Source organism: Xiphias gladius, chromosome 5 (assembly GCF_016859285.1).
Source record: "Xiphias gladius isolate SHS-SW01 ecotype Sanya breed wild chromosome 5, ASM1685928v1, whole genome shotgun sequence".
Taxonomy (NCBI): domain Eukaryota; kingdom Metazoa; phylum Chordata; class Actinopteri; order Istiophoriformes; family Xiphiidae; genus Xiphias; species Xiphias gladius.
In genome coordinates, this window is record NC_053404.1 from 13,359,884 (window position 1) to 13,384,604 (window position 24,721).

A 24,721-nucleotide genomic window follows, 5' to 3' on the forward strand; every position below is an offset into this window, starting at 1 on the left:
CCGTGTTTACCTCGGACATGGGTCACCTCCCTATATGGGTATGTCTGAATGTCCATTGTTTTCCGTTCTGTAAATAGATTTATAGTCTGGATGTACATACATAGTACAGTGTATCACATTGTTTTTATGGATGTAGTATTTAAACATTGAGGTGTGGCATGTCACTTCTATTAATGGAAGATGATTAATGTTTGTTTATCAATTTCTACATAAACATTGATCAAAGTATGTCTTAACATAATCCCAATGTGGGACACACTCCCCCTTTTGTTCAATTTTCCTCACCCACACACCCGCGCACACAGATGCTCACTCATACGTCCGGTGGTGGCAGAGGAGGCAGGCCCTGTGTGGCTCTACTACCCCCCAGTTTGAGCACCGCTCCCTGGCAGTAGGGGTGGACGTGCTTCCCAGTCTGGTTCTGGAGAGAGTGTGTGTGTTGTTGTGTTCTGATCAGTCAGGAAGGAAACTGTCTCCCATTTTTATTTCCTCCGCAAGGGCCCGGCCTGCATCTCAGAGAGGCTCCACGTTGCTCCTAGCTGGGCATTTCTACATATACCCATTAAAAAAATAAAAAATAAACTTGGGATTTAATGAGGAGGATGGATTGTAGTGTCAATGGATCATGGTGCGACAGTGAAAACGCAGTGCCCCCATTTGGAAGCATGTAAAAAACTTAAAAACATCAAGCACCTAAGTAAAATTATATATAGTTTTCATGATGTATTTCTCTGTCATTTCTTTCTCTGATTATCTCTCAGTTTCATTTTAGCTGATTTCAGAACTGTATTTGAATTTCAGAGGTCTGTTGAGGAATAAACTATCAAATAAAAAACTGCAAATATAATAAAATAAATCTTAATTATTTATGTGGTGTGAAAGGAACAACATTCTAAGACCTGTGCAGCTCATTCCAGGCCAATTTATGTTAAATAACTAAATGCAATCTAATGAATTATTAAAGCTGAGTAAGCTTAAACGTGTTTGCTCATTTGTATGCATGTGTTTTTGTGCAGGTACTTCAGAAACCTCATTTTTGGAAATTCCCACTCTAACTTGTACCTGTGTGGTGGCCACTCTCTTCTGGCTTTTGCTCACACTCTTCATACGGAAACTGAAACAGGTGAGAGGAAGCAAGAAAAAGTTGTTTTCTGGTGTGAAGAAGCAAATATAGGGTACATATTTAGGATTTTCTATGTAAGTTTGTAAGTATTGTTATCTTTCTTTTAACTGAATTCCACTTTCCTAATTATATAATGATGGGTGGTGCAAGATTTCAGTACCAACATCGCATGTCTTCCTTTCTTCCTACGGCATTTTTTTCTTTTTTGTCATCAGTACGTTATCAAGTTGTTGTTAGGTGAATATAAAACAACTTCAAACTTGTTTTGATACAGAACATATATTATATTATATTATATTGTATTATATTATATTATATTATATTATATTATATTATATTATATTATATTATATTATATTATATTATATTATATTATATTATATTATATTATATTATATTATATTATATTATATTATATTATATTATATTATATTATATTATATTATATTATATTATATTATATTATATTATATTATATTATATTATATTATATTATGGTATATTACACTTTATTGTCAGATTACCCTGGCATTTGTCTCGTGTCACATCTATACTCGGTTTAACATAACCTAGAAAATGTATCAAAAATAATATAAGGAATAGGTCTGATAAATATTAGTAATTCAGGCCATGAAGCTAAAATATTCACATGAACCATTTTATGGCATAGATGTTTTCTTATTGATTTTTAAACCACTATAACTCATGAATACTTTTTGGCACATTCTCTGATTTGTTGGAATGTCCTTCACGCACCTAAATGCACCAACAAGGATGCATTTTCAAAACTATCCATGCTAATAACTTACCATTAACTACAAATCTGCACATTGTAGTTACGGGTGCAGTATAATACTGGTTTGTACCTATAAATTTGACTGCGTACAGTGTGGATGTCCCAGAACAACTTCCACATTTAAACCACTGTAGAGTTATACACTGTAGAGTTGTTTAAATATTTATGTATTTTGTTTATCTGTTTATTTATTCTACAAAATACTCTCTTCCTTCTCTGAAGCCCAACACCTCAAACACCAAGCCAGAGTACCTGTCAATCATTCTGGACACAGGAGAGGGGCCAATAGAGGAGCAGTGTGAAAGACTCCAATACGACCCCAACCAATGGGAGTTCCCTCGGGAGCGGCTCAAATTAGGTATAGAAAGTGTAGAAATTGATAACATTAGCATGATTGACTTCAACTGTGATATGGAACTGGAAGGATTTGGAAGGGGGAGGTATTTAACAGATACAAGGACTTTCTCATAGATCTTATCAGATTATTATTGGGAGTGACTCTCATTCCATTAATCAGACTTTGTGTCTGTGTTGTCTTTGTTGAGCTAATCAACTCCAGCAGGGGGTGTGTAAACTGTGTTTACTGGAACTAATCAGCTCTCCCTATCATCAGGGTGGGATTCATTTAGATGGATTCTTGATGAGGTCTTAAGTCTTGTTTTATCAGCATCTCACATCCGGGATGGATGATAAAAGTAATTAATAGCGTTGCTCAATTAGACACAAAAACACACTTCCCTTTTCCCTATCAGAACCATTTTCCTTTTCTTTCTTACAGGGAAACCTCTGGGCCGTGGAGCCTTTGGTAAGGTGATGCAGGCATCTGCGTTTGGTATAGACGGTGCCACCAGCTGCAGGACTGTGGCTGTTAAGATGCTCAAAGGTAAAAGATCAGGTTGTTGGTGCTCTGATAGAAAATTAAATTACAATTCTGAGCAAGAACATTCGTGCCACTTGTTTTTCTTTTCTGCTTATTGTCCACTAGAGGGAGCTACAGCCAGTGAGCACAAAGCGCTGATGACTGAATTGAAGATCCTCAACTACATTGGACACCATCTGAATGTAGTCAATCTACTAGGAGCCTGCACCAAGCTGGGAGGTGTGTGCATTCTCATTCATGTGTGTTCTAAATATGCCTATTAATACACACCCAAGTTAATTTATGTGCATATTTAGGTATACTGTGAGCATGACAGTGTATGTGTACATTTATGCTTTCACGCGTATAATTCTAATATATGTTGTTGTTTCCTGTGTGTGCAGGACCACTGATGGTCATTGTCGAATTCTGTCGCTATGGAAACCTCTCTGCCTTCCTGAAGAGCAAGAGAGAGGTGTTCGTGCACAACCGGGTCAGCTCAGCAGCTTCAACGGTTGCCCCCAAATATAGTTAAAGATGGTGTCTTGATAGCCATATTTCACACAAAACAGGACCTTCAACGGCCAGCAAGCAAATTTCAGCTTCTTCTTGCACTTGAGAGAAAGACAATATCATCTCTTTCTACTGCACACAATTACAAAGTCATATTCTCAAAAACTCACTTTTGCAATGTATTTGAGGTTCGAAGATGTTATCAGTTCTTAAGCAGGATGTTTTCTTCCGTTTTTTCTTCGCTGGTTTAGACACTACTAAAACTTGTGGCCTCAAAGAAATGAACTGAATGAATTTCTCTCTTATACCATGCAACAAACTGACCAAAACCACCACTTAGAATACACGTTGAGTCCATCCTAACCTTTGAGTGTCCCAATTTGAACTCTCTTTCATGCAATATTTGATAACAAATAATTGATTTCTCCCAATCTTAGTTGGCCGAAGGAAAGGATGGAGGGCCGAGTTGGTTCAGCAGTGTGTCTGACAGACAGAGCAACGTTAGAACAGAGTTTGATCACAGAGACAAGAAAGAGAATTGCCTTGGTAAGACAGGAGCTTGGTGAACATTTTCCTACATTTATGCAAATTAGAAATACTTTTTTACATCCCTGTGTCTGCTCTCTTTCTTCCTCTAGATCCCAATTCTGCATACAACTCTCCTTTATTCCTGGAGGATCTCATCTCCTTCAGCTTCCAGGTGGCACGTGGAATGGAGTATCTGGCCTCACGAAAGGTCTGACACTTCTCTGCAGAGTATGCATTCATGCATCTAAATATGTGTGTGTTTCATATATTTCATTAATTGTGTTCTCTTTGTGTTTACATCAGTGTATTCACAGAGATCTGGCGGCCAGGAACATTCTGCTGTCTGACAATAAAGTGGTGAAGATCTGTGACTTTGGCCTGGCCAGAGACATCTACAAAGACCCCGACTATGTCCGCAAGGGAGATGTGAGTACACGTGAGCAATCTAGTTCCAAAATAAAAAATGTTAAATCTTAATAAAGATCGCCACTGAATACAAGATTTGAACGGTGCTGTCAACATTCAACCAGTAGCCCTGACTGTAATACTGTTATCAAATCAACAGAACTTGACTTGATATGTCCGTTTTGAGATATTTAAGTCTTTAATTTTTTGAAATTTTTTGTATTCTAAAATGGTATGTTCTGCGGTTGAATAAATAATTCAGAATAGTTAATAACTTACTCACTTAAAAGATACTCAAAAAAAACTATAAAATATACTAGAAACTATAACTATAATGTCAAAATATAATAAGCAATTAAATGCTATAACTGATACAGTAAACCACAATGCAAGTGTAGTTTTAATTAAACTTGGAGGAATTACGCTTCTTGTCACAGTTGGTATTTTGTCTATGTTTTGGAACTGTTGAGCAAGCAATGTAACGTTTTTCCTCAAAAGGAGCTGTGGCATAACAACTTTTCAACCAGCCAAACTTTAAATGTTTCCTCATAAGAATGTTGTTTTGTAACCCTGCTACTGTGTTCTGATTGGCTGACAGGCCCGCCTCCCTCTGAAGTGGATGTCTCCTGAGTCCATCTTTGACAAGGTGTTCACCACCCAGAGTGACGTGTGGTCCTACGGCATTCTGCTGTGGGAGATCTTCTCTTTGGGTAAAAGCCATCACCCACTTGTTCTCAACATATACAGGGGGTGGACAAAAAATCTGAAACACCTCAAATTATAATGCAGTCGGATACAAAAGCACTTCAAGAAAGTACTCTTTTTGTGAAGCTTCTAATTTACACTTTTTTAGGCTGTCAGAGAATTTTTTGTCGAACTCTCTGGTTATTTTTCAGGCTGTAGTTCAGGATTTAGTCATGTGGGGTTGGATGTATTCACATATTGATGTACTGACGTGTGTGTTTGTCCAACAGGTGCCTCCCCGTACCCTGGTCTTCAAATAGATGAGGAGTTCTGCCACAGACTGAAGGGGGGGACAAGGATGCGAGCGCCAGAGTACAGCACACCTGAGATGTGGGTTGAAATATTTTACAACACTGTAACCCACTGAAATCAGCCAGGAAGAGAGGGTGTTGAGGAAGCCCAACATTTAACTTCAACTTCTTCAACTTTGTTACGAAACCATAAAAAATCTGCTTTGCAGCCATACATTCAACCCATAGATCATAGAAAAACATATTGTAGATCATCGTGAAAGGAGGACCCAAGTTTAAACTTTAGTGTCATCAAGTATAGGCTGTGTAGTAGTGACCAGACTGGGATACTGTTAATATTTTGACTAAAAATTAATCAATATACCTGTGTGTTTGTATGTGTACAGTTACAGCACGATGCTAGCCTGTTGGGAGGCCAGTCCCTCAGACCGACCCACCTTCACTAACCTGGTCGAGACACTGGGAGACCTGCTGCAAGAAAGGGTTCAGCAGGTCAGGCTTCAGGCTTATGATTTATTTGTTGTTCAAAAAAAGTTTCTCAATATATGGATAAGCTAAACAGCAGACAAAGACTCAAATGTCTCACAAAATAAGGTCCCCCACTTTGTTCCATCTTTTCAACAGGATGGGAAAGATTATATTCCTCTGGGATCTTTCATGACTGGAGACACAAATCGCAGTGAGACGTTGAAAGAAAGCCCACTTGCAGTCACAAACCTCAGGTAAGGACATGAGAAAATGAAAACATTATGTGATTTAGTACACAGCTTGTAGGTCTGAGCTAGGGCACCTTGACTCTAGATGATATGTACAGTATGTGTATATGAGTATTCAAGTATGGTAGAAAGGTGCTATAGTAGGATAAAACATAAAAAAGGGAGAAATATGAGCAAGACAGGTGCAGATGTGAAAGTTATGATAGAGGGCTGTGTGAAGTAACTAAAACCATATAGAGAAACAACAGGAAGCAGGATGAGATAGTAGAGACATTTCTAACTTATGTCTTGAATCTGAATCCAATCAGTTACATGAGGGGTATGGCCACACTTCAGACTTTTGAGGAACTGTCCTGGGAGGAGGCAGACAACCCTGATGTAAGAAAAAACCTTCACTACTGCTTGCACGCACACCCATACACACATGGGGGGAAGAGACAAAAATGCATCCTCACTTTGTCTGAATAATTTCAGGAAAAAGACGAAAAAAAAATTCATTAAAAACAGAGTTACAAATTAATATGAATTTTCTGGAAATCCCAGTAATTCTGATGATTGCATCATCTCTGCCTCAGGATGAGCAGAGTGACAGCGGTATGGTCCTACCATCTGAGGAGCTGAAGCAAATGACGTGGAATAACGGCACTAAGACCAGGAAACTCAGCAGGTGGTGACCGTCGATAACCCTTGACTTGCCTCCAACCAGTCAAGACCCTAAATCAAGATCTTGCACGTATTCAAATTTTTTCAGATGAATACAAAGATTACATGCACAGCCTGCTTGTGAAATAGTGCACACATGTTGATTCTGTAAGGCAAAGCACTAAGTATTTATAATCAAGCCCCCCATTGTTAAAGAAAATATTTGTCATACATACATTTTGTTAAAAGTTGAATGTATATTTTAGGTGCATGATAGGGACATAATATAAATCATCCAAGAATCAGTCAATCAGTGAATGCAGTATGTTCCCTTAATTCATAATAAACAAGATCAATCTATATATTTTCTTGTTAAGGTTCTTCACCTTCAAGTGTCAGGACAACCAGGTGCCCTTCCTGTTCAATAACATCACAAGTCTCCGTGACTACGAGCCATCTATCCTGCCATGTGATTGGGAGTCTTACGAGGGCAGCTCACCTCCTCCGGACTACAATTCTGCCTTCCTCTACCCCTCCCTCTAGCATCTGCTTTTGTCTAATTCTTTGACAATTTTACACAAGGTAAATGTATTTTCCTGCTCATTATTTTAACTCACTCAGAACTTATTTTTTTTTTTCACACTTGCCGTTTTCATCCGCTACCTCATTCTAATATCTATAGTTAATCCCATCTCTCCTTCACAGAAATTTTCCCTTTTCCTCCTTTAGCTAATCTAAGAAATCATTTCTTTAGATAAAAAACAAAACATTTAGCTTTTTCTCAGTTTCCAATTTCACATGCTGTTATATGACAAAGCTTCCTCACAATGATCAAGTATTATCTTAATGCATTTCCACACAACCCTTTCCAAGAGCAGCTAAGCATTACCTGATAGTACTTATCCCTTGCAATTATGAAGAATGAAACTATTAGAGCTTATTATATTGGTACCTCATGCTCTGAGCTTTGTGAAAAGGAACACAGCTGTATGAAATAACTGTTCCTCTTACACGGCTACACATGCTGGACAAAAGTTATTACCAATTGAGTTATAATATGTGTTATACAGAATGTATCTATCTGTATTTATTTTAATGCTGTAGTCATGTCTTGGATGAGTCGCTTGTTAAACCCTTTCTGTTGTTTAAATTTTATGTATGTATCTGACTTTTTGTGAACATAAATTACAGTCAGTTGCCAGTTTATTGGATACACCTAGAACTAAAACAGTCTAATACAACAGCCCTGCAATAAAATCCACTCTCATGAAGGTTATAATGTTGTTTTGTTGAATCTGTTTCAAAAAAAGTGCTGATTTATGTGCCCTGATAATATAAAAGGAGGTAGACAAAATATTTAAAACTCCTCTCGGCATTCATTTAAAAGCAAATCCAACCAAACCCGCCAAAATGACCATAAGACCATTAAGTTGAATCTGCATGTCAAAACAGTTTAAACAAACACACATTATAATCTTCATGGATATGGGATTTACTGTAGGGCTGCTGTATTGAACTGTATTAGTTATAGCTGGTTAATCCTAATAAACTGCCAACTGAGTGTATATTTACTGTAATTCTACATTAACTATCTTTTGATATATATTCAAATCATACAGAATTGACAAAAACATAAAATACACACTTCTTCATGCTGTATATTTAATATACATTTTTAATATAATGTATATTTGCAGTATATTTTCATTTACAAAAATACCGAATGCTTTTCTCATCTGATAGTTGATTGACAGAAAATGAATTAGCATCTATTTTGATAATCGATCAAGTTATTTCTCAAGCAAAACTACCAAGAATATCCTTGTTCCAGCTTCTCAGTTGTGAGGATTTTTGTTTTAGATGACAGTCTGTATGACAGACATTTTAAAGACCAAATGATTTGTCAAAAACAATAAGCGGCAGATGACTTAAGGTAAATAACAAACAACCCAACAGAACATAAGACCAACAGATACATCTACTACAATACTGGCATCTAACCCTCTCTTTAAACATCACCATCTTAATGCAGACATGATATACACTTGGTATTAACATGCAGTCTATATCTGGATTATGATATCTGAGGCCTTTGCATTTACAGTTTGCCTAAATATGTTTCTTTTTCCAGATAAAATATCAAGATACAAATTGAATGTTAATACCAGTTTTAAATGGGGTCCCAAGTGTTAAAGTGACAAGTAGATAGGAACAGGCAGTGACAGACTCATACGAGTGCCATCTGACTATATAGTAAGTGACCAAGAACTACAATGAAACCATGTTCTATTATTACAAAAACAAACCTCATGAATCGTGCAGTCTTAGTGGTAGTACTAGTCTCTAGTATTGTATCTAGTATTTTCTGTTTTAAAGGTGATTAATCATTGAAGAATGTAATTTTTATGTAGTAAAATCCAATTGATATGTAGACATTAGTATTGTTCTCCTGATTGTATAAACATGCTATGAAATATTTCAAATGTAAATGAATCGTACAATTCTTAATTACAAAAACAGAGACAACATCCCTCATGTATCTGTTTTGGTATTCTTTATTAAAATACTGCTGTACACACAAATATTGCAAAATTTGAGACAATGAACACAGGAGGGGCATAAAACATACTAAGATGATGATTGTAGATGTGTTGATGTGGGGGAGGAAAAGAACGTTATCACTAATATTAACTGGAGGGTGCGTGTGTGTTACGATGTGGAAAATAGTGATATGAGCACTGAAATTGTGCAGGCCGAGTTGGGGGCACGTTTGTGCGTCTGAAGGTGTGTGTGTGTGTCTGTGTGTGTCTTGAGGGTTTTCTAAAGCACCACATTCACCAAATGTGTTTTTGTCTGTTCATTTCACTAAAACAGAGGAAGTATTACATGATTTAACACAGCCAGCTCCCTGCAGGTTTGTTACCCCCAAGAACAGACCACTGACATCCATGACGACTTTATAAAGTTGACATAAAACTGACTGCAGCCAAGACACTGTAACTTGATTATGCCGTTCACCTTGATTTGTCTCTTATCTGACAGTGTGGATCACACATGTGACCCTGTTGTTCTACAGTCTTATGTTTGTACACATTCAACAACAGCTACTGAGAACAAGACGAAGGCAGAGGAATCAATGACAGTGGTTTGACAGAACTTGGATTGTATTTTTTTTGGGTAAAGTTTGCACCAAATTCATTCAGTCAACAAATTTGATTCAAATCACCAACAGAATATGACCTGTGCGTAAGGGTAACATGAAAATCCCTCACAGCTTGATCTCCACAATGCTGTTAACTTTGTAAAACCTCCATCTGAAGACGTCCCGCCCACTCCACTGTAGCTCATCTATCTGACTGGACAGGGGCGGCCAATGACAGTCAAACACATTCAATCATTGGGCCCCTCCAGCTGTTCGTCATCCTGAGAGAAATCCAAGCCACCCGAGTGAGTGCAACAGCCAGCGTCACTGCTTTGTCTCCAGCACGTTTGTATTTCAAGATCTTAAAAAGTCAACTAAAACAAAAAATGTTGGTGCCCTGTTCCTATTCTCCTTCACCCTCCATCCTTTCCCTAAACCCCTGCTGGAATTGGTCCACAGAATAATAAAGAGTTGTATTGAGACAAAAAATGAATTGCCCTCCCATTTCCCATCATGCATTCCTGCACAACAGTTGAACAAAGAGAAAAACCAGCTAGAAAAATCACAAAAGTCATCACTTTTTCTCAAATGTAGAGGGCCCCAGACCCCCTGAGGGGAAGTGAAGTTTGGGATAAAAGGAGGAAGAAAAGGGGAGTGTAAGAGAGAGAGACAGAGAAAGGAGACACTGGGGGCAGGAAGGCAGGTGGGGGACAAATTAAGGACATTCCACAAAGAGGCAGCTGTGGCTCCACCTCAACAGAAGCCCCACCCACGAGCTATACCCAAGTGCTGGACAGCCAAATCAAAACGGCCCATCCTTGCACTGTTCATGTCATGATACTGTCCATTAACCAAAGGTGGTTGCTGCATATGTAACAAACACTTGGTAGACCGCATCAGGAGAAGACACCCCTTCCTCAGTACCAACAGAAACCACATTTCACCCCCCAAAACCCAAATCTGAGTCCATGCTAGTCCACCCTCCCACCCACACATGAGCCTGATATTCCACAATCTCCTGAACTAAAATGTCAGAAATGTCATCAATTCTTTTCCAGTTTTAAGAACCCTTCCCACCCACACAAGTGGTTTGTCCTTTCTGGGGGGGAACTAATAACCAAGGCAATGGTGGGCTGGCCCATTTCATTAAATAGGTGCCATTCCTGTCCAAATGAAAGCCTTAAGTGGTTTGTCCCGTCTCCTAGTGCGTCAGAATGAAGGGGTGTGGTCTCCAGCCAGAAGAGAGATGCAGTCAATAAAAGGCTGGATTTCTTTTGTTGTTTGTTTGTTTGTTTGTTTTAATTGTGAGTCTGCTCTGGTATTTAAGTCCGTTTGTGACTTTAGCGCTCTGTACACCCTGTAGGCCACTCACATATTCATAAAAATAAAAAAAATTAACAAAAAAATTAAAATCTTAGTGCATCCTCCTCAGAAAAATAAACCCCAACTGTAGAAATAAACAATAAAAGCAGGAAAAAAGTTCAAAACGTCATGGTTTTTTTCTTGTTTTGATCCCCAAATCTAAAAAAATGTCATATTTGTTTGTCACAGTTTCCATATTTGTCCTTTTTCTTTTTCGATTTTCAGCTGTGGGATTTAGGAAAACTAAAAAAAATACACTTTAGAAAAAAAGCCATCCTGGTGGACAGGGTCAGTGTATGTGACTGAGGTTCATGAAGCCCTGCCCCACTGCCTTCACCATGCTGATGTCACCTCTGTAAGCCTGGTCCTTCGCTGTAGTGCAATAGTGTGCTCCAGGTCCGGGCAGTCCCAACACCCGGCCCAAAGAGGGCGCTACAGAGAGCCAGAGGCTGCAGCCTGCAGCTCCTGGAAGGTGCTGTCGAAGCAGCGCTTCAGGTCCGAGTAAGTCACAACCAGGACACTTTTCTCATCCCGAGACACCAGGCTGATTTTCTCAGGAACGCCCGCGTCCAGCTAAGGAAGATACAGTAAATAAACACAGTAAAGGAATATTCCATAAGCATGACATTACACGGGTTTAATATTTTTAAGAGAAAAAAAATTAGCAAATTTTAAAAAAATGGCATCTTTTTTTTCCCCCCCACCACACTGGGCTTCCGGAAACTGACAAATAGTAATTTTTCACAAATTTCCGACAATTTTAGACCAAACAATTTATCTAGAAAATTAAGGCAGATTAACTGATGAAAATAACTATTAATTGCAGTGCAAATAAGATTTCATGCTTCTGAAGTACTGTGAACCCAAATGATCTTTTATGTCTGAGATAAGCCCGGAGATTCAATAGTGTGTTTGAAGTTATGTTGATATTAATAAAACAGATCAGTAAAAGGCTTGTGAAGCACAAAAAGTCACTCTTTAACCACCTTCAGACTTAAATAGTGAAAAGAGGAGAAAAGAAAAAAAAACAACTTGCGATAAATCTAAAAGCAAGTTAGGTTGTTGTACAGTTGGACTGTTAGCTCTGGAAAAGCAAAGTAGAACCTAACCTAACAAATTAGTTGAAAAGTGCCCTAAAAGTCAAATAACAGTAATGGAAGTAGGCCAATAACCAGACCTAATCTTACCCTCTCTTACCGCAATTGGTTGGCAAATGCATGCATGTGTTTTCAGCCGGTGCATATGAAACATTAAAAGATGTTCTGAAAATAGGTCATTTTACTTTTCTTTACAATTTACACACATGAAAATGTTAACTGTAATGGGCAACTTCTCAAATTTCTACATATTCAAATATAATCAATGTTATAAAAAAAAAAAAAAAAAAAGAAGAGGAAAGCTCACTGACTTTGTTGAGGCAGGAGACAATATGGCTGAGGTCAATCCAGGGCGTCCCAGCTTCTGTCACCTGATGAAACAGGTGATCCCGGAAAAGTTTCAGCAGGTAGCGGTCGCCCGTCTCTGACCACGTCGGGTCTTTCTGAAACCTGATTCACACAAGACAAGGTCATCGAGTAATAACAGAGACACATATCACACATATTGATTGGTCTTTACACACGCTCAACTTACTCTGGCCGCTCGTTGATGGTGCCCAGTTTGGCCAACAGGCGGAAGAGACGGCCATTTTGTACCTCCTGCAAATAAGCAAACAATGGTTTTATTCATCAGTCCCAAATATTTTAATCTTCAAGAAAAAATATGCAGACAGCACCCCTGAAGTAGTAGTAGTTTTTTGAGCAGTTGCACAGGATGGATAATGATGCAAACGGACCAGTGAAATAGAATTGTAGGTTTTTAAGTTGAACAGATAAAATTTTTTTAGAAAACTGAAAATGGCAAGGACTGTAACAAACTTTGAAACTGGCACAGAGAGGAAATTATTCTGCGGCTGGAGGTTGGACAATGCAATAAGGTTCAACTTGTAGAAACTTATAAAAAAAATAAAAAAAAAAAAAATACATGGTGCAGCACCCTACATTCTTGAGGGTTCCAGAAGACACTTTCTCCGTACTGAAAGTCAACCAGAAGAGGCTGCATTTTCTTCCAATTACATTTATTTTTGTATGCAGTCTCCTCTCTGATTATCAATTAATCGAAATACAAGACAACAATGGCCAACTCCAACATCACTAATGAATTCGGGAAGCTCCTAAACATCAGAACCAACTGTAGACTAAACTGGACAGCTACATCAGCTAATTAATTGAAATGTTTAGGGGACAAGCTAGTGCAATACTGATCATTTACACCTGTAGATATGACTAAAACTTGATTTCAGATTGTCAACAAGTTATAGCTCATCTTTCATGTCTACAGATATAATTTACTCCTGCCTCTCCGCCTGTCTCACCCTGTCAAACATTTGTTTGACAGGGTGCCAACACTGTTGGACAGGGTGAAAATTATTGAAGATCAAATGACTGAATGTGTTGGTGTCCTCCAACGTGTATTTAGGAACATACCCTCAAAACTTTCCTGCCAAAGTAGTTCTAAAACTAGTTCTCTCTCAAAAATAAGCCTTTAAAGAAACTGCTATAACCTATAACCTTTGTTTTATATCTGATATTGTGATTATTGTTTCTATCAATTATGATAACATTATCCTCAGAAAAGCTGATTGCAGCACAATGGAAACATAGCTACATCACTAGACAAAAACTATTAGGGTAAGAACAACAGTTCCAAAAATATGATGTTTCAATCATGTTTTGGTCTTGCAAAAAAAGTAAATTAAAACTGATAGAAAAAGATAACTTTAAAATAAATAAATAAATAAATACATTATAATGTTTGATTTTTCTTTGGCCATATCACCCAGCAGTATTCCAGAATATAAAAGAGGATATCTCACAATCAATACACGTGTTTGAAAAAGTCAAAAGATGTAACTTGGTTACAATTTTAAAGATTGAAATAACGGCAGCCAGCAGCTTAGCACAACAATGGTGCTGCAATGATGCCACAAAGCAACATTTCACATGAAAATCAACCCATGTTTCAGTTCGTACGAACTCAGGATTTATGAAACATTAAATAAACACATTTAGTTCTTCTTGGTCTTCGCAGTGATTTTTGTGTTCATAAAAAAGATGTGTTGTTTACACTGTCCCTACCAGCACATGTATCAGCAGATCACTAGCATGTGTAGCCAAAAAATACCCTATTTTTATTTTTTTTATTTTTGTATTACTACAGAGTAGTAAGTTATTTTACTGACATCTTCCCTTTTAACTGTGCATTTGTTTTATAATTGACACCTAATAAATAACCAAATGCATTTCGAGGTAAAAAAAAAAAAGAAACTACTTTCGACTTGGTGGATGTGTACAGTCGATGAGTAAAGGGGAAGTCAGGGCAAGAACAAGAAAAAAGATGAGGTGTTGGTCAGTTGTTTCACATTTTCACACTTGAACATGGGGAAGCTAAATTTAAAGCAAGACTGCAAAGCCTACAATATAACATACAACATCCTGTGTTCACACAGCTTCCCTCTTTGCTAACTAAACCAAATATCAGCCCAAAAAGATCATGACTGAATCTGTATACTCGTACATGCTTTCTTTTCAGTGACATGTGAGACACAAACTATCTTTATGTGTTTTTCTAAGTATTCTTGAACATAAATGTAGTGCCATCCTTATACCTTGGCCAGGTCCTCCTCAATGACATCATTCCTCATCTGTGATGCATCTAGTTGCGTGTAGAATCGGGCTCCAATCATTGGCATAATGTCATTGACGCTGCGCAGGCGAGACTGTTCAGTCAGCAGATATCTATACATACAAAAAAAAAGTCAAAGTTTACCTTCGAGTGAGTTAGAAAAGTCAAATGCTGTCATGCAGTGTCATAACCCCACACTTCCATTAGTAAAAGTGACAAGATTTATTTTGATGCCAACATTCAAGTCTTAGAGTACCTTTTTTAATTCAAATTTTGCTCTATTCATTGTGCAAAACGCAATAACGTAAACAGCGCTAAAATTTGACAATTTGAGCAGTAATATTTTTAATTGGCAGTCTCAGACTAATTTTAATATACCTAAAACTTCAAAATTACAGATTACTAAAACACGTTTGCAACATTACAGGTGTAAAGCCTTAACTTAGAAAGTAGGCTTACTTTCATTATAAAGAACAGATTCTGTGGGCCAATAAGATTCCAACTGTGTCTAATAGACTAGTTGTTAAACCTGGCATTAATGAGGATTTTAGGTGACTCGGTGGCTATATGATCATGTATAATCACAGAAAAAAATCAGATGTGAACTCAGTCGACATGTAATAAAGTAGTACAGCGAATTGATCAAACCATTTTTGGGTTTCATATAAGCACATTGTGTTAAGCAGTTTTAAATGTAAAAGCAACAGTCTTATCAATTCTCAGCTCTGAGTACAGCAAATTTAGTTGTCCTCAACTTCGCACCTTCGGATATGCAACGACGTAAATGACTGACAGTCTTTGCAGACATATTCTTAGCTCCTCCCAAATAGAATTAGGTTGTGCATCTATACTGACTTTAGGCTGCAGAAAATGCAGCAGCACATAACAACCACTGTGTATGTTGCTTTGTCACATGTATACATAGTGCTGCAGACAGCCTTATCCACAAATTTTTTATCAAGTGCAGATATAAAATCACAACTGCTGATGCAGCTACCACCACAAACTACATAACTGGAGTGAGTGGATGACAACATACGTCAATATTCATTCTAGGAAACAGACGTTAATTGGGGTTGATCCACAACCCACTATTAAGATATATCTCATCTGGCCTGAAAAACCTCAGCATCACCCAGACGGAGCTAGAAAACGTTCCTGGGAGAGGGACGTCTGGACTAAGTTGCTTGGCCTGCTCCCAATGCAACCCCGCCACAGGTAAACAGCAGAAAATGTATGGATAGATGTACAGTATATCTGATTACTGTTGACACTAAAACATTGAAAAAATATACTGAATAATATCATTTGTATCCAAAGACACTGTTTTTTTAAACCTTGTTATGATTCTTTGATTATAGTCCTAACTTGAGGATTTATGCTTTTGAATAATGGTATAATTAGTAGTAAAACAGGGGATTTTTACTGCATCTTACTACAGATGATGTCAAACATTGGTTTGAAATCCTCCATTCCTCACAGAAGACATCTTGGGGTAGTAACTGAGTGGCATGGGACAATTTGTGGCAAAGTTACATCCTTGGGACAGCATGACTGGCATGCAAACTACATCTTGTGGCCAGAGGAAGATGGTGAAGGCTGCTTGTTGCCAACAGACAAAGAGAATAAGCTATGCACTCGGCTAACAGCGTGTGGACATGGGGATGTTAACATATCATTGCTGTTAGCTATAGGTACAAGGTTATAGTGCAAAAACCAGGCCATGTGCAAACTTTTTAGTCCACTGCTTTCTGGGTCATGTCCAACTTTAATTAGAACAAGTCTCAATTCTATGCAAAACTTGAAAGGACCAAAAAGTGGCATCTGAAATGAACAACACATGCTGCTTTATGCATGTTTCTTACAGAATGAGGTTCTTGAGGTCTGAAGAATAGTTGATAGACACCAGCTCCATGGCCTTCTGCAGGTTCTCCCTTTGAATGCCAGCCAGGGAGTTACATGCCAACGCCAGCACCACCTTGCCCAGTGACACTAGGTCTGCTTGCTACATGAGAAAAACACACACATCACAGAAATACCTGTGTTAAAAATCTAAGTTCCCATTTTAGAAAGAACTTTAAACAAGATTCTCAAATTAATAACTGTTTGAGATATGATTTTCTCCATTTGCTGTACAACTATTGTGTGATGTGTTTTCAAGTGTAATTGACCAAAGTAAGCAACATCATAGAAAGTACCTGGTACTGTGGCATTAGAGCAAGATGATTGGTCTGACTGTTGTCAAATGTTAAGACATCAAACACCCCAACACAGTTCACACGTAACCTGCAGAGATAAGGGAAGATTATCATCATTAGTTTGTGTACACAATCACATGGTTGTGAAAAAAGGAAGCCTCCACTGAAAATACTCTTCCGCTTTTAATGTATTTAGTCATATCTAAATACATTATAAGCACAGTCATATCTACACTTTCTAAGATGGAAATTGACATTCACACATACACCGCCATTTCTGGTTATGTGCAACAGGCTCTAATCAACAACATTCATCTACCCATGCAGAATGATAAACTGTCTGCTGAGGCATTTATATATGTGTTTGTACCTGGTCTTGCCAGTAATGAGAATCTTGCTGGGATCCATGACACGACAGGCTAGGCCAGCAGTGTGGATGGTGCGCAGAGCCGAGCTGAGCTGGACAATGTAGGCCCAGATCAGAGACTCAGGGAGCAGACCTGCGTGCTGCCGTGGTGGGGGAGGCTCATGTTGTCCTACGCAGAGAGACATGCTTTATCAGACAAACACAGCCTGAAGGCTAAGGCATTACTTGTGAACTAAACCTCAAACTGTCATCAACTTCCTTGGCAATCTCATCTTCAGGAAATACTGTCTCTCACTGTTGTGATGTTAGTAAGAAAACACCAGTTTCAGTCAATTTAACATAATTTTCCTCATCAATTAATGCTTATTAATGCTGCTGATTATTTTACTTGATGAATCAAATTATTATATGTTCACTATACAGTAAGAAAATGGTGAAAAATACTGAAAAATAATTTCCAAAATTCAAATATTAAAATAATTGCTGATCATTTCAGCTCTAGTAACAGAATAAATAAGAGGAAATGCAACTCATTGTTCAAAGTGAGTTGCAGTTGAAATCATGTTTACTACCTGTGCAGAACTTACTTAACTTAACTCTGTGCAGGCTGTATCTCTTACCACCAACATGAGGTTGGGTAATGATACTCAGGCGAGTGTTAGGATGTGTACTGCACAAAAGCCACAGTGTCACACTGAGAGAGTCAGAGATGGCCAAAACATTTGTTTTTCTAAAGGCAATTTGAAAATGCCTTGTTCCTATACAATTCATACATTATGGTTTACAGACTAGACAAATCCCAGGGTCTGAATGGTTTTGCTTCCTCTGTTTGCATTCCTGTAGTTAGGCCATACAGCACCTGCTCTGGGATCAGTTTCAGCCACAGTTTCCTCCAAGTCTCCACGTCTGTCACACACAGACACATGTATGCCAACTGTCAAACTAGGGCACTTTACAGAGTCTAAAAATTTTAAATCCTCTCTGAAGCCTCAAGACATCAACAAGAGTGGTTTCAGACCTTTAAATTTCTTGGAAAATGTGTGTTTATTTTAGGTCAACTAAGTCATTTTATATACACAATCTAAACCATCAAACACTGGATGTGAACGCGAACACACGCACTGCAAATGTGACTAAAAACACCTAAATAGACAAATGTGTGAAGCAGAGGGCTGCACAGGGACTCTGAAGTGATGCTGGCTCTATTTCAGTGTGAGGGAGGAAGGGAAGGGAGGAAAGACCAACTCACCCCACTTCCTCTTGGTAAAGTACGAGTCTGCTGCTGGGTCATTGAAGTGTCTGCTGAACATGGTTTCTGCACCCGCATGGAAGTCGTAAGAGAACACCAACGCTAGGGCAAAAATAAATGGACAAAGGTTAGAGCTCAGAAAACTGAACAATCAGAAACAATCTAATAGCTATACATTATTTAATTTTATACTGTACTCCCTAAGGTGTTTTTCTTTGTCATCATGAGACCATCAAATGGGAGAATTAAATACAAACCCTAGTTTTATCAGCCAATAGGTTATTTCATTGCTCCTGCTAACTTTTGCAGGCTAAAAAAAATAAAACATTGGTGACAAATATCCACTTTACAATACTACAGTAACGAGTACATCACTACACGTTAAATTATAGCATTTTTGGCTATATATTAAAAATGGTAAACGTAAATTAAATATAAATACTCTAAAAGTAGAAAATATAATTTTGCAACCAGAAAACTTGGTCTGAGACAAGTGCTTACACAAACAGTATTAACAAAGACAAACTGACCATATACAGAAGACACAAGCACTGAATTAAATTCCATAGGACATGCACACAAATGATTGCAAAAACTTACAGTGGTCTCCAAAGGCCTTGGTGGTGAAGACCTCCCTCAATGTTACAGAGTTTGAGTGCTGGATCTTCTTCCACATGTCCACCAGCATCATGCACTTTGTGTTAACAAGGCGGAAACCTGAACACATTTTAAAGATACACAACAGACATACAGGGAATTAGAAATCTTACACTATCACAACATCATGTACCAACTTTAAATGTGGCAAATACAGGATCACAACCCATGCAATTCATGTTTTTTCTGAATGAAGTGAGGGGACATCAGAAGTGTCCTGCACTTTTCATCTATAACAACAAGTAGGCATTGTAATCAGCTTTGTGTTTACTGCACAACAGTAATGCATTATTTTCCTTTTTTTGGGGGGGGGGGATCCCCCAAATCTGCAAATAATTTTACTTATGTCCAATGCAGTTTTAGGTGCTCTAGCTATATTTCCTGAAAATATGCATCCAGTCAGTTAAAAACAATAATTTAAAGACTATGCCACTAGGATCACTAAAAGGACCTTTAAAAATATATATATATTTTTGAAACATTTTGGGCTGCTTTTGAGGTGAGTAATTATCTCAGCCAGCTTGTTGTTTTTTTTACTTATTAAATAAAGTTATCTTAAGACTAAACACAGGATTACATCCTTTGTCACAGTGGCTATATTGGTTTTGTGGCATCTGCATTATGTTTCTTTGAAAGACTATTTCTTACCAGTACATTTCTTACCATGTATCCTCCTCAGACAGTAAGGCAGGTCATCCTTGCTGTTGACGGCCTTGTAGCAGGAGGTGATGTAGCTGAAGTTGCTGGTCTTCTGTATGCGGTTTGGTGGGGGGAGTGGCTCAAGGGGGAACAAGCTGTGGTAGCTATCCACCTCAGACGGTACATCTGCCAGAGACAGAAGCAAAAAATAGCACAATATAAACACTTCTAAACAAACACACACAGTCCCAAAAAAAAAAAAAAAAAAAAAAAAAAAGATCCAACAACGTTAAGTAGCATCTAGCTCAGCCCATATGAACAACTACTTGTTTTGACCTATACTAAATCTGCATTAGATTATGAATTTCATGATTTGTTTTCACATTCGCACCATAACGTAATTTCAACGTTCACAATTTTAGCCCTTTGTTTTTCGTTTAACAACAGACACAAACCAAAAAACATGTGGGGAATGGGAAGAAAGAACCACAGGAACCACCAACAGATTTCAATATCTCTCCACAGTAACATTAGGAAAGCAACTCCTCAGTAGTCTTTACATTTATTTACGCAAGCAAACACATTTGTTTACTTTTGAACACCAAAAATTAAGCATCAAGTTGGCCTCTTGTCCGATACAATTTTTTTTTTGTAAATTTTTTTTTTATTATTACAAGCCTGCCTCGTTCTGCTGCACACACGGGTAAATTATCAAATCAATAAAAACCCTTTGTTGTGACAACCGAATAGACCTTTTACCTGGGTTTTCTGAGTGGTCAATCTGCGCCATGGTAATCAGATGTCTGTTTATCAACTCCTGAAGGAGAAACAAGAGGGCATCACATCAGACATGACCTCTACAGAAGAGGACAAGGGGGATGTTTGGTGAAAAAGGAGGAGGGCAAGTGGGTAATACCTGTCGAAGCTCATCAGCCATGAAGAAGGACGGGGCATTTGCTTTTGGCTGCATGTAAGCCACATGGGGTGCAGTGGGGGGATAGATATGGTAGGTAGGAAACACCTGTGATGAAACCAGAAAAACACAGCTTCCTATTTATTGAGAAATGAAAACAAGTGTGACAATATATATATTATTTTTTCTCAACTAGAGGCAGGAAGCAACAATGGAGCCAAACTCTAATTGGGATTTGAATGAAGTGTAAGGTTGTAACAATGCTATAAGAAGTGAAATAATAACCCCCTAGTTGGCCATAATGAGTGATTTTTTTTTAAGATTGTGGGATGTCTGCACAAAATAGAGCAGCTTGCAAACTGAAGCGTAACGCAGTGTGCAAGAATTTAGGACTCAATCCCGAAAGGACCTCAGATCAGATGTAGTTTTTAATGAAGACAGATTTAAATGCAGAAGTTTTCTTGCTAACAATCAATTTCTGCAAAAGCCATTGTATGATGTTGCATCTTTGTATGTTTGTTTAGGACTTTTAAGGTCTTGTTGTGAATTCCCAGCTTTAGTCTACAAGTACTGTACTTCTTGACTAAAATACAGAAAATGATGCGAGGTGTAGCACATACCATCCCAGCCATTGGTGCTGGGGTGTTGTCTGTGTAGAAGTAGGTAGTCCCCCCTACAGTCTCTTTCTGGATAATGTGAGTGCCCTGGTCAGATGCGGTGGTGGGCACCATGTAGTTTGCAGGGTTTGGGGTATGACTGCGCCGACGAGGGGCAGGTGAGGTGTGCGGTGTAATTTTTGGGGAGTGGAGAGGAGAAGACCCCGCAGACAGGGACATGCCTAAAATTGAGGACAAGAGGAAAAATTACTTTAAAAAAAAGACAAAGCATTCACTTGCTATAATCATATAAAAGTTTTGAAAGGAGCACTTATGCAAAAGAGATCTGCCTTTGTTCCAACAGTAGCGCATGTGTTGCTATAAGCAAGAGGTAATTCACTAATTTTGATGAATTATGCAATTTCAAATCTAAAGATGGAAAACAAAACTGAGCCAGTAAAAGGTGACCAAAGCAGATATAACAGGGTTATTTCTCAGTTGGTAGTACTCCCAAAAAACACCTGGAGCCAGTGCAGCAGCGGTGGAAGTGGTGAGAGCAGGATGTGGGAACAGAGGTGAAGGGAAGGCCTGGACAGTGGACTGAGCCATGGTGGCCATACGTGGAGCTCCCTTAGGGATGAACTCACTTGCTGCCGGGTTAGGAGTCTGGTGGCACACAAAATAACATTAAAAACATTCAAGAATTATATGAAATCTACCACTCCTGTAAGAGACAATAAAGACAAAGACAGAAATTAAATTTATCGTACTTAGGTTTTGACTACCTACTCATTCAAAAAGTATAGTATTGAACTTCAAAAGCACTTTAAACTAATTTTAATGTCTTGGACAAGGAGCTTGAGTGCTCACCTTTCTCCTTTGGGAAATGCTAAGAGCACCAAAATCACTGAACAGTGAGGATGTCGGGGAGTTCACTGGATCTGTGGAAAACAATAGAGGGTAAGGACTTGAGCAGTGGTGCGTTCAGTATTCAGTGGATGACTACTGCTTCTCACAGCACTGTAGGAGTCTTACCATGAGTGCTGTGGCTGAAGTTCTTGGCACCATCATTGAGGAGACTGGGAGAGCTACTGCTGGTAGTCATTCGCTAAACAGAGCGGCATCAAGAACAGATGGGTTACAGAAGGTACTCCAATGTGCATTTATGTTTACCAGTAAATTATCACCACATTTTACTATTACCGTTATGATAAAATGCATGAATTCAAACAAAACATTTTAATCTAACTACATAATAACACACTACATGCAAAACATTTAATTACCTAATATCAAGCCTCAGTTTACCTTTTAAACAGCAATGTAAGCACACCAAAATCATTTTTCAAAGCCGTCTTTGTCACACTGTATGTTTACACTGACTATACATCTACAGCTACCCTCCTGTACCTGCATCATTGAGTATTTAGACTCCACTGGGCTTCCAAATCCATTGACCCCGATAAAGCTGCTGCTGAAGTAAGAGTTGGTAAGATTGGCATCGCTCAGGGTCGCCCCCTCCATCCCTGGAACTGTAGATGACAGAAACGAGAGTTTTGCAAATAATATTTGCTCCCTGACCGACATAACGTAGAGATAATACTGTACTTTAACGAGGACCAGAAGGTAAAGCATTCGTTTTAATGTCAGCACGTCTGAGTGTTTGCTTAGCCAATCACAAAACTAATTAGAAAGCATGTAAACAGTTACTACTGAAGCCTGACACAGGGCGATATCAAGTATGAATCTCTTATGAGTAACAAACTTTTTGGCGACAATTATTAGTTTCCAAGGTTCCAGGTTAAATTGGACGAAGGTAGCTTTTAACTTTAGAATTTCTGTGATTATTAGTTACTTTGTTTGTTTGTTTACGTTTGAGGAAACGACAAAACGAAGCAAAAACAATGCCCCTTGAACAGCTAACTTAGCTACGCTAATGTTAGCAAACAATAAAAACTTACATCTAAACAGCAAAACTGGAGTTCACAAAAAAGATTTGCCTGGAGTAAAGGTATCGACACAATTATTGACACTGACAACGTCTCAAAGAAGGCAAAGCCAAACGTTTTAAAGTTAGTTAAAGCGGCTAATTTAACTGTGGTTTAGCTAACGCTAGCTGGCTAATAGCTGCTCTCGCTAACGTTGGTGGGTCGCGGATTTCTGCCCACTCACAGCTGTCATACAAAAACAGCAGGCCTTCTCTGTATTAGCTGCAACAGCATGGCTTATTATATATGTTGTTATCAAGCATAACTTACACCACCTGAAGACAAAGCTATTTACAAGACAGCCAGAGAGAGCAGTAGGCACTCGTAGCATACAGAGAGTTTTGGATTGTCCTTAGCAGGGAAATGGTAACCCACGTTGTTTTGGAGTGAAGAGGCCTTGGCGAATCATCGGACTAAATTTTAACAAAGCCCCACAAGGCCCAAACATAAAGACACAGTCAGTCACCCCGTGTGAGGCCTTCTTGTGCTGTAATTGTTACTCACTGGTTAACAGCTGTCCCTCCAGGGACGTGCCTGCAGGCCCCAATGTTTCGCTCTTCTTGGACACACCGGTCCCCCCGCCACCCGGGCAGGCTGCCGCGGAGCCACCGAGGGAATATCCCGCGGGTGTCCCGCCACCCCCGGCCATGGACAACTGGACGGGGCTACCGCCGCCGCCGTGCAGCGGCAGGCTTGCCATGGACGGATCCTCGTGCAGGAACTGACATTCGTCTCCATAAAAGCACGTTTTGTCTTTCGCGTAGTATCGGCAAAACTTCACCTTGACATTGGGTATCCCGGCACCCCCGAGCGGAGCAGCTGAAGCTGGGAGTCCACTATTCATGGCACCGCTGCTGCCGCCGCCGCTGCTGCCGGAAGACGCTCAAACATAGAGAGACGCAGATAGCTAGCGAGCTAGCCAGCTAGCCTGCAAACAATTTCCACTTAAAGGAACGGATTATTTTCACTTCAGCTGCTAAAGAACGCTTAAAATGCCACCGTACTTACATTATAAGGCTAGGATGCATTTTGGTTTAAGAAGATATCATTGCACGCGTGAAATCCTTGTCGTCGTTGTTGTTGTCGTTATCCATGCAGCTGCCAAAGTAGCCTGTTGTTGTTTTTTGCTCGCAGTCAGGCTGCTCTGCTAGGGACCAGCTAGCATAGCTTTGCATTGTGGGTATAGCGTTTCGCAGAGTTTACCTGCTGCAATTTCAATTTGAAGCACTTGGAGATTGTAAATGCAAACAGATAATGTAGCTGAAGGAGTAGAGGTCCTTTGAGCCATGTTTACAGGATAAATTCTCTGC

The 24,721-nt window shown here is 38.9% G+C and overlaps 2 protein-coding genes across 5 annotated transcripts in view; one reads left to right on the forward strand and one right to left on the reverse strand.

The window, feature by feature from the left end:
• Positions 1–7,821, forward strand: part of flt1 (fms related receptor tyrosine kinase 1) — a 36,538-nt gene extending 28,717 nt beyond the window's left edge. For both annotated transcript variants that reach the window (XM_040126565.1, XM_040126566.1), the window contains exons 16-30: positions 1,017–1,123; positions 2,142–2,277; positions 2,698–2,802; positions 2,905–3,018; positions 3,183–3,271; positions 3,729–3,837; positions 3,930–4,027; positions 4,123–4,245; positions 4,823–4,934; positions 5,199–5,298; positions 5,606–5,711; positions 5,844–5,941; positions 6,244–6,313; positions 6,511–6,602; positions 6,955–7,821. In XM_040126565.1, coding sequence (XP_039982499.1) covers positions 1,017–1,123; positions 2,142–2,277; positions 2,698–2,802; positions 2,905–3,018; positions 3,183–3,271; positions 3,729–3,837; positions 3,930–4,027; positions 4,123–4,245; positions 4,823–4,934; positions 5,199–5,298; positions 5,606–5,711; positions 5,844–5,941; positions 6,244–6,313; positions 6,511–6,602; positions 6,955–7,120 — 1,625 coding nt within the window. In that variant the 3' untranslated portion in view covers positions 7,121–7,821. The remainder of the gene's footprint in view (positions 1–1,016; positions 1,124–2,141; positions 2,278–2,697; positions 2,803–2,904; positions 3,019–3,182; positions 3,272–3,728; positions 3,838–3,929; positions 4,028–4,122; positions 4,246–4,822; positions 4,935–5,198; positions 5,299–5,605; positions 5,712–5,843; positions 5,942–6,243; positions 6,314–6,510; positions 6,603–6,954) is intronic.
• Positions 7,822–11,513: 3,692 nt separating this feature from the next.
• Positions 11,514–24,585, reverse strand: pan3 (poly(A) specific ribonuclease subunit PAN3). Of its 3 annotated transcripts, XM_040126572.1 has the most exons (19): positions 24,420–24,585; positions 23,916–24,280; positions 22,834–22,955; positions 22,459–22,531; positions 22,294–22,364; positions 22,071–22,089; positions 21,448–21,665; positions 20,831–20,935; positions 20,674–20,731; positions 19,939–20,100; positions 19,219–19,335; positions 18,619–18,720; positions 17,373–17,538; positions 17,003–17,090; positions 16,670–16,809; positions 14,788–14,917; positions 12,714–12,778; positions 12,490–12,628; positions 11,514–11,654 (listed from the first exon to the last, which is right to left on the reverse strand). In XM_040126572.1, exons 1-19 carry the CDS (start codon positions 24,437–24,439, stop codon positions 11,514–11,516), a joined length of 2,301 nt encoding a protein of 766 aa, XP_039982506.1. In that variant the 5' UTR covers positions 24,440–24,585. The 3 variants fall into 3 exon arrangements, with proteins under 3 accessions (XP_039982506.1, XP_039982505.1, XP_039982507.1); XM_040126571.1 differs by lacking the exon at positions 24,420–24,585 and having other exon boundaries at positions 21,945–22,089; XM_040126573.1 differs by lacking the exons at positions 23,916–24,280; positions 24,420–24,585 and adding an exon at positions 23,682–23,885 and having other exon boundaries at positions 21,945–22,089.
• Between the last annotated feature and the right edge of the window lie 136 nt (positions 24,586–24,721).

What these genes read in the sequence shown, in the direction of transcription:
- pan3 (XM_040126571.1), bottom strand. Translation starts at nt 24,255, where the DNA reads ATGAATAGTGGACTCCCAGCTTCAGCTGCTCCGCTCGGGGGTGCCGGG. An exon ending in GGAGGGACAGCTGTTAACCA is followed by an intron (nt 22,956 to 23,915) that starts GTGAGTAACAAT and finishes TGTCATCTACAG; the next exon opens with TTCCAGGGATGGAGGGGGCG. An exon ending in CGCTGCTGCACTGGCTCCAG is followed by an intron (nt 21,666 to 21,944) that starts GTGTTTTTTGGG and finishes CCTCAATTTTAG; the next exon opens with GCATGTCCCTGTCTGCGGGG.